Below are 9696 nucleotides of genomic sequence, written 5' to 3' on the forward strand. Positions count from 1 at the left end.
GAATGACCGCACAGCTTAAAATAAATGCGAAGACAACCATGAGCTGTTTGAACAAGTCCGACATTTCGGGGGAGTTTCTCGAGAATGGAATTCCTGATGGTTTTCGTTTGTTCAGCTTGAAGTGATTTGTTAATGCCAACATCAACGACACAAAGATCCTCACATTTGCTGAAATTGACAGCTGTTCCAGTGTGTCGTTGGCCCTGCTTTTCGTCAGAATATTTCTTGCAGTCGAACAAATCAAAAAGGTGATCTTTCATTCTTTCTCCCAGCGTTTGCTGTTCTGTTGAAATTGAATCAACTTATTATTGGATTACATTGTCAGAGTCTGCTTGGGGGTTTGTCATTTTGTGAAAATCAAAAAATCATATAATTTTTGAATCAGATTTATTTTGAAAACTTCAATTTGCAGGGAAGATGATGTTGAGGTTAATGTCGAACTTTGACGGGGAACAGTTAATATTCGCAACAAACAAAAAGCGAGCAGAACAAAAATCGGTTTGGTAAACGGTGACACAAATGGTTTCTTGTGTTGTGCTTCGTGTGAAGACAATTACGTGTTTTGAAACGATTTTCACCTGTTATTCACAACTTTTGCATCATTTTTAATGCAAAAAAAAACGATATTTCACTGAAAGTCATATCGGAACAAGCTGTAACAAGTAACTTGTCTCATCAAAAATTTCGAATTTCTTCCTGAAATAATGGCAACGGAGGCAAAGTCTCTTGAGCAACGTAGTTGCAAACTGATATGTTCCACTGACGATATAACTGATGTGCGCCATTTAATACATACCATCTACGATACAACGTAGCAATGGAGCAAAATGATGAAACAATCGAAAATAAAAAAAACCCTCATAATCATGCCAAATTAAGGGGAAAACATCCATGTTGGCAGAAATGGCATGTTGGCAGCTCTTTTCAGATGAAATAAAAAGATCCGGACAACCGGGCTATTGGACTACGCTTCCAGCACGGAGATTTTACCCAATATTTCCCTTCCCCCAGCATCTCGATATTGCCACAATTTGGTATCCGGCCTACCGATTTTCACTTTTTCCGAGTAAAAATATTGATGTTGGCAATCAACTATAACGTCATCGTGACTACTGTTTGATTCAACTGATGATACAACGAACGTGTGTAGTCTGTTACATTTCATCAATTTTCACATTAATTGTATTTTGCCCACTTTGCTCACTTTGCCCGTTTGCCCACCTATTTTTGAGAATGAAATTTATCCTGTCCAGTCCTGTCCACCTGTCCACACTTCCAGCACGGAGAGTTAACTCAATATTTCCACGCCACAGCATCTCCCACATCACCTGATCAGCTTAACCTGTGCAGGCAAACAACCATTAACTTTTTCCATCAACTCATCTAACAGCTCATCACTTTCGATAAGCTTTCTCCTCAAGATCTTAATCAACTTCTTCTGTTTTTCAGATACATGTTCATTGTAATACTTAGTTTCTTCCTTTCATTTTTTTTTGAAACCGTTTAATTTGTTTCTGTTGAGCAGCTTTCGCTTCTTCCACAGTTGTGTATATCTTCTTCCGACCCATTTACTATAAAACAAAAAACTTAATCAATTATTTTTATTTGCGATTTCACAAACGATAACACTAATTGTCACACAAATTTACCATCTTTGACACTCTTTAACCTGTTATTTCCATCAACGGTAACACGTTCAACATACAACTCATGTATTTCATCAATGATAACACACAATTTCACCATTAATTTACCAACTTGAACACCTTTAACAAATCTTCTAGTTAATCTTTTAGCTAATTCTCCTCCTTGGAGATATGGTATATCAGCTATAGATACATATCGATTACACCTATCAATAACTCCATTTTTATAGAACATCACTGAATATCTAATCATGATAAACCCCTAAGAGTGTCAGCAATAACTCTCGATCTCTATCTTCTTTTCATTTCGTTTTCCAACTTATAATACAAGATGATAACAACCATCAGATATTCAAAAATCAATAATATTGATTGACCTAATCGAGATGGATCTATAGCTGATATTCCATATCTCTTAGTCATATTTCTGGTCCCTCTTTGGAATCAACACAAATACATATACGATAACAATATCAAGGAATAGCTTCCATTTTTGTGAAATTTCATGAATATGTGCAGAAAATTGATAAAAATATGTGATTTTATAACTTGGAAATTTAACATTTGCAACTTTTCAAAAAAAAAAAAAAAAAACCATGTTTTTGAAATAAATACGACATTATTTTTTCTGAATTGTGTGATTATTTTTGACAAAATTGTTTTTGTGCAGAAAATTTCGTTATGAAAGATTTCTTTAAATATTTCTATAGTTAAAAAAAATAATAATAAAAAATAAAAATAAAATAAAAAATAATAAAAATGAAAAGTGAAAAAAAAAATACACATATTCATTTTGACAACGCTCATCCACACATTGTTTTTACGGAAAAGAACTAATCTGATAAGAGTCAAATGAATATTTTTCCTCATCTACTTTATTGTTCGAACGTTGAGCCATTTGTTTTTATGATTTTTGGCTATATTTTGCAGGTTTTTGAAGGGGAAAAAATATTTTTAGTGATAAATAATAAATTGATATTTTATACACGTATGATATGAAATTTCCATAAGGCTGATTTTTTTTGAAATCATTCCTTCGTTCGAGTCTTGATCTATATTTTTATCTCAATGGGATTTTAGAAAAATAGAGCTTAAACTGAAAATTTATATTGTTCATAATGTTATTATTAAAAAACCAAAATTATTACAAAAATCCCATTGAGATGGAAATTTTGATCAAAACTCGAAAGAAAGAATGATTTCAAAAAGGATCAACCATATTGAAAATATTCATATTTCAGAATATTCTGAATGGGCATTTGATTTAGCTAATCAAAAAAAATTAAATCCGAACGATGTTTTTTTATTTAACTAATTTTGTTCCTCTCATATGAACATTTTGTCTCTCTCTCTCTCTCTCTCTCTCTCTCTCTCTCTCTCTCTCTCTCTCTCTCTCTCTCTCTCTCTTTCTTTCTTTCTTTCTTTCTTTCTTTCTTTCTTTCTTTCTTTCTTTCTTTCTTTCTTTCTGTTTAAAAATTTATTTATTTATTTTTCTTCACTTTATTTAATTTTTCAAAATTCTTTTTGTTGGGTTCGGCTTCAGAATTTTCATCGTAATGTTCCAGCCCTCCTGAAAATAAGTCAGATTTTGAGAATATTTCAATTTCATCTATTCTTAAAACACTTTGTTAATAAGAAACACCATTGGTTTATGTATTGATATATGAGATTTGATCAAAAAAATTAATTCTTTCTTTTCAATAGATGAACAAATATGGGTCAAAATTTTTTCATTTGTGAAAAAAACAACTATTTATTCCAAACTTTTTCTCCATCCTTATTATTATTGTTTTTTCATTCCCATGTCAAAAAAATACAGAAAAATTCATAAATTGAGAAAAATATTTGTTCGAGTAGAATGGAACAATATTCATAAAGCAAAATATTTCATCCCATATTTATTATTTGATACATAACTTTTCCAAAATGAAAATCATCAATTTTTCTTCATTTATCAAATTTCGTCTTGTTAAGAAGATTAACTATTGAATTACTCAAAATTCGCTCTTGTTCTTCCTTTGCTTCATTGCTCAATGACCGCAGAATTCCTTTTAGCTTGGAAAGAAGATCAAGATCCATAAGCAACGAACGAAGAGATTCATTCACAGCACTTTGGTTTTTTGAAGAAATCAAAAATGTGTGGATGAATGATAAGGAGGAAATTCGTACTTCTTGAACAGGGCAACTGACAAAAATGAAATAAAATTATTTTAAAAGATAGAAATTATGAAAGTTTGATAAGATTAAATCAATAGATATACATACTCTAATAATGAAATTATGTAAATTACAACTTCGTTTTCCAAGACATATGAATGCATAACTATAGTTTAAATTCAAATGTGAAAAGAAAAGACAATAAAAAACATAAATATTAATATATTTGTTGAAAATGAAAGAAATAGAAAAAATTTTTCAGCTAAAAAAAAACCATAACTTTTCAAAAATTCAGTAAAAAAGCATTGAACACGCACAAAAATTTGCAAACCTGAATATCTTGAAAGAAACGAATATATTTCTACGAACAATTTGGTAATTTTTTGATTCTGCAGGTTATCCATTTGAGAGAAAAATTTCTCAAAAACAAAGCAAGTTATTCGAGAAAGAAGAGAAAGAATAGAAGTGTGCTGGGATCCACTTGATGAAATTTGACGCATGCTTGTTGAAGTTGGCATTGAACTTTCAAGTTTCTTTTTCATTTCCACATCTGAAAGAGAAGAAGGGAGAAGAAGAAGAAGAGAAAGAACGGAGTAATAATGCATTCGATTGGTTATCATCGGGCTGAAATTTTTTTGATGAAATGGTTGATGTGAAAGGGTGATGATCTGATTCATAAGTGAACTGATAAGGCTGTGAAATGGATAATTCAGTTGGTGCTCAGAATTCAACAAAGAAGAACTTTCATGTGATTGAGAGTTGGCAGTATTCACGTACGTAGATAAAGGCTGGGATGAGAACAAGCAATCAAATAACGATGATTCGGACAAATTCAGGCTTTGTTGAGGATGCTTTTGATGACTCAATTGCTCTGATTGCTTGCAATGGAGATGCGACAAGAATGAAAGAAGAAAGAATAGAAGTCGATACAATCGCCATTCTAACTCCTCACTTAAACTTTCCTCTCGAGCATTCGCTTGATCATTCAATTCTTTTTCCACTTCCTCGTCAAATGCAGCATTTCTTGCTTCATCACTTTCTTTCTCATTATGCTGGCCCGTTTTCGCATTTTCTTCTCTCTCCATCTTTTGCTCGAGTTGAATCATCTCTCTTTCCCATCTTTTCTTCTTCATCCCTTCCAGCAAACACAAACTGCATTCAATAGATTTTAGCATTTGATAAAACCAGAAAAGCACTTTTACTTTAAGCAGATGAAAATTTCCTTCTTCTTTGCTACCTTCAGCTTCATCTTCTCCAATTCTTGAGTTTTTCAAAGCCTCAATTCCAAACACTTTCTCAAGCAAACTACATTTCGAGCAATCGATAATAACCTTTCTCCAAAATTCAATCACATCAACAAACAAACAGTGAGAGTTTGAATTCACAAAAAGCGAAGAAACAGAAGATGAAAAACTTGTGTCAGAAAATGGAATTGAAGACAAGGGAGACGAAGAATTGTAATATGCACCTCTTTTCAGTAAATACTCCTCTATTTGTGAATTGCTTCCATCAAAACCGGATGCTGCATTAAGAGTATCATCTGGAATGCTCAAGAAAGATGAAATTGATTGAGACTTAGTTTTTCTCCTATGCTTTTCATTGAAAGAGTTCGCAAAATGATTGAAAGATGGATTGAAAGATGAAGAGCTGCTATTTGAATAACTCGTATCATTTCTTTTTGTCTCTAACTCTTCAATCGAATAAAGTACGCTTTCTTTCTTTTCTCTTCTGTAAGATTTGCATTCTTCAAGCAGAATAATCAAGGAACTGTCAAAGAGAAGAGCAACTCGATCATTCGAAATCCATTCAAGCAATATGCTTTCTTGTGAATTCAGTTCAATTTCAGGAGTTGAAGCTGAAGAAGCTGAAGAAGAAGAAGAAGAAGATGATGATGACGATGAGTTTGAAATGGATGAAGATTGTTGTGATGTGAAACAACATTGAAAAGCAAATGCCAGTGTCATAAATAACACATTGCTTAACTGCGAAATATTTATCAATGATTCTTCGGCTTTATTAGTGATATGAGAAGAATGATTATGCGATGGCAATCCTTGCTTAGCAAATACATTTTCGACTGTTGATGATAACAGCCTTAAGAGAATGTCACTCAAAGACAGTTCACTTTTTGATATCACTTCAGAGCTCGAAGACGAAGGAACAATTGAAGAGGAAGATGACAGAGTAGAAAAAGCAGAATTGGTGGCTGAAGGAGAAGACGAGGCTTGCACAGAGGAAACAAAAGACAAAATAGAACGCGATCCATCATTCTCTTTCTTCAAATTACCAAAAATGCTTTCTGCAAATGCAACTGAATGACCGTCGAGACGAAGAAGAGTGCGTATCAAATCAAGCTGGTTCAGAACAATATCACATGATCCGTGCCTAATGAAGGAAATGTTGAAAAGCCAAATAAATTCAAATGAACAAAAATATAAATATTCAAAATAAAATGAGGAAAATTTGATAATTTTTTATTTGAAAGAATGACAATCAAAAATACGGAAAAAATAGAAAATCATTTTGATTTCAAAATACAATATTCCGTTAGCCAAAACGAAAAAATAGTCAAACCTTATAAAATTCACAATTGTATTTCCATCCATCACAGAATCGAGAATTTTCTTTAAATACAGAATTTTTGATTCATTTCCCTTAGCTTCCGTTTTCATCAGCATTTTGCACGCATTCACAATTCCGTTTAATTCAATGCTTTTCCCTTTCAGTGCTCTTGTTTGAAAATAATAGAGAATATCTTCATTGGGCGAGGCTTTTCCTCTGTAACAGTCAACAACTAGCAACAAAAAGCAAATATTTCTCGTTCCTTCGCTGATATCTTTTTGAATAACTTGCTTTGCTTCTTTGAATAAAGACGAAATTGGTATCGCTAAATCCGTTTTATCAAGCACATTTCGATTTTTCATTTTCGTTTCTTTTTCATTAAACATATTCGCCATGTTTGAAGCCTTGCTTTCTTCTTCTTCTTCTTTTTCCTTATCTTCATTCTTCGTATCGTTTTCTATCCATTGATCCTCCTTTTCGATCTCAGCTGCTATTTCTTTTGTAACCAACTGCAAAATATGTCCCTCTCGAATGTATTGCAATGTTGTTGCTATTTTCTCTGGGAAATTTGATGAAGAAGTGTGCAAATGTGTTTCTTCTGGTGCTGAAAGCGAGGCTTCTGGTTCTTTCGCTTTGAGTCTGTTCGAATTCAATGAACCATCTGTCGCTTCATTCTTCGGCTTTAATGAATGCATAAGCCCGCACTCAATAGCTGCACTAAGAAACAGACTAACAATTTTTACTGCTTCACTCGGATTGACCGAATTAAACTCTGTTTGATCCAAGTTTTTTGAGCCTTCTTCAAATTCTTCTTCTTCTTCTTCTTCTCTTTTTTCGTTTTTTTCATTCTTTTCATTCTGTTTTTGTGAATCAGATTTCCTTATCAAACGTAATTTTCTATTCATTTTTACATTTTTCTTTCGACTGACCCATTTTGCAAGAAGTGTCTCAAACATCTCAATCCATTCCAAGCTGAGCACATCAAGGCAGACTTCTTCATTTCTCATCCCGACTCGTACAATGTGTAGCATCACTATCACAATATAATCATTAACCCAATACTTAAAATTCACTCTTTTCCTGTTTTCCTCATCAGAACATATCCTGTTTGTTTCATCCAATTCAGCTGAATCCACATCAGAAATTCTCTCTTTGAGACATCTTTTGATGTCTGGAAAGCTGCCAAGTGCGAAAGAAGTGCTGATCAGATGAGGATAATGTCGAGTCACTGATAGAAGGAAAGAAGATGAAATCATCAGTTTTCTAAAAAAAGCATCAGAATATGAAAATGCACAAGACGAAAGTTGATCAAGCTGCTGGCGAAAATATGAGTGATGGAAATGAATTGAGTTTTGAAGTGCGAATGAGGGTGAAATGGATGAAAGGGAAGAGGAATACTGAAGAACCGGATCCAAATGAATGGTCTCTGATGATTTATCCTCAGAAGCCATGGAAGATGACTGGAATGAGATGTGATTGCTTTCAGACCGAGACATTCTTTGTGATGGACTGACTGAAGAAGAAGACGAAAGCAGAGAAGACGGTGAAGTTGATGAGGATGTGGATGAGGAAGAGGATGATGATAAAGGAGACAATTGAACTGGCAATGATTCAGGAAGTTCAATATCAGGACTCAGAAGCTCAGCAGGCATTTCACTAGGAGATGCATCGTCAGATATTGGAGAAGGAATAGAAGAAGAAGAAGAAGATGAAGAAGAAGATGAAGAAGAAGCAGAAGAAGAGCTTGAAAATCCATGAATTTTTTGTTCGAATGGAAGCTCACCAGAAGGGTGATCAGAAATTGATAAATGAGCAATCGATGAATCAGAGTGAGACGCAAAAATGTCTCCAATGATTCGATAAAGAAGCGGATGTTCAGCTATAAAACTACATTTGAGTTAAAAATTACGCAAATTTGTATTCAAAATAATGAAACATGAAGAGAAAAGTTACATTTTTCATAAGCCAAATTGAAAGCAGAATTTTATTCTCAGCAAACTTGTCGTCTATCCCCTGTTCTGCCTGCTCACATCTTTTTTGCAAGGAAAGCAAAGCTGGTTGGAATGTCGCATGCATCAGCAGATTACCAACGGACTGTCACAGAAAAGCATCAAAATAACAAAGTACAGAAATGAATATAAACAAACACATTAAGAACACATTAATAAACAAATAAACAAAATTAAATACAATTTTCAACAGATTTTTATAAAAAGACAGTCGAAGCAACATCAAAAATCATTTTTCTTTATTTTTTTTTTAAAAAAAAATCCTATTTTTTCATTTAATAAATTATCTGTTACATACCAAGTGACTTTCAGAAGCGCATGCGCATCGAATCCATTCAAAGAAATTTAAAAGATCATTTGCATTTTTCAATTCCCTTTCAATTCTCTCTATTTTACTATTTGCATTTGCATTATCTGATCTTTGTGAATCATTATTTGTTCCTTTATGGTCATCTGTTGCTAAAGCATGAATTTCTGAGTTGGATGTTTTCTTCTTTTTATCTTTATTCAGTTTAACAGTCAAACGTTTCACATGGCGCTCCAAAATAGCACGAGCAATCCGAATCACAGATTCAATATCATTTATTTCTTGTATTCTTAAATATATTTTCAAACGAACAAAAACATTACAAAATAAGACGAAATAGAAATAAAAATAAATAATTATACACATTTAATTATGATGGAAAATCCATTCTGCAATCAAACCTTTTAGCCATTTCTTCTCGTTGAATTGGAGAAATGCTAATTGAATCAATACACACCTTTGCGGAGAGTGATTTCTTTGAAAGATGTCCTGAAAAATAAGAAGAACAAATAAACTGTTTTGATATTTCTTCAAAGTTAAAAGAAACATTTCAAACCTATTCTCACAAAATTTAATGAATCGAAAAAGATATTTTCTTCAGATAATGGAGAATGAGGAACGCCATGCGAAACGAGAGTGTAAATCCCTATAAAAAGTTCTGTGGTAAGCGAAATGATTTGCTTTTATAAAAAATACATTTCCATCAATCATCAAAAAGCAAAAATATTTAATTCACCTTCACAGATCGTGCAATATGACGAATTCCGTCAACTTCAAAAAGATAAGCTAACGAATAATCATATTTTTCTGGTGTAATCAAAATCGTATTGCCATCAACAGAGCATGATTCAGATTGCTGAAGAAAAGGAAAACGTGTTGTTATAAAGCGATAAAGATCATAAATCTTTCCATCATATGCAATATCCTTCATAGATATAGCATATGATTCACTATCACTCTCCATGATTCCTTTATATTTTTTTGTTTTCAAGGAATTCACTAAACAAAAATTCTC

At 32.8% G+C, this 9696-nt stretch overlaps 2 protein-coding genes across 2 annotated transcripts; both read right to left on the minus strand.

Annotated features, from left to right (window-relative positions):
• Window positions 1–3398: 3398 nt before the first annotated feature.
• Window positions 3399–4485, minus strand: MONOS_18544 (uncharacterized protein). Its single transcript, XM_067871573.1, has 3 exons — window positions 4135–4485; window positions 3912–3969; window positions 3399–3831 (listed from the first exon to the last, which is right to left on the minus strand). The coding sequence occupies exons 1-3, from the start codon at window positions 4478–4480 to the stop codon at window positions 3594–3596; spliced, it is 642 nt and encodes a 213-aa protein (XP_067734818.1). The 5' UTR covers window positions 4481–4485; the 3' UTR covers window positions 3399–3593.
• A 365-nt stretch (window positions 4486–4850) lies between these two features.
• Window positions 4851–9612, minus strand: MONOS_4379 (uncharacterized protein; the record flags this gene model as incomplete). The annotated part of the gene is made up of 9 exons (XM_067874446.1): window positions 4851–4955; window positions 5135–6188; window positions 6378–7628; window positions 7764–8252; window positions 8365–8459; window positions 8673–8970; window positions 9083–9170; window positions 9238–9361; window positions 9418–9612. 9 exons carry the CDS (start codon window positions 9610–9612, stop codon window positions 4851–4853), a joined length of 3699 nt encoding a protein of 1232 aa, XP_067734819.1.
• Between the last annotated feature and the right edge of the window lie 84 nt (window positions 9613–9696).

This window comes from Monocercomonoides exilis (assembly GCF_001643675.1).
Source record: "Monocercomonoides exilis strain PA203 chromosome Unknown scaffold4-2303458, whole genome shotgun sequence".
NCBI lineage: Eukaryota > Preaxostyla > Oxymonadida > Polymastigidae > Monocercomonoides > Monocercomonoides exilis.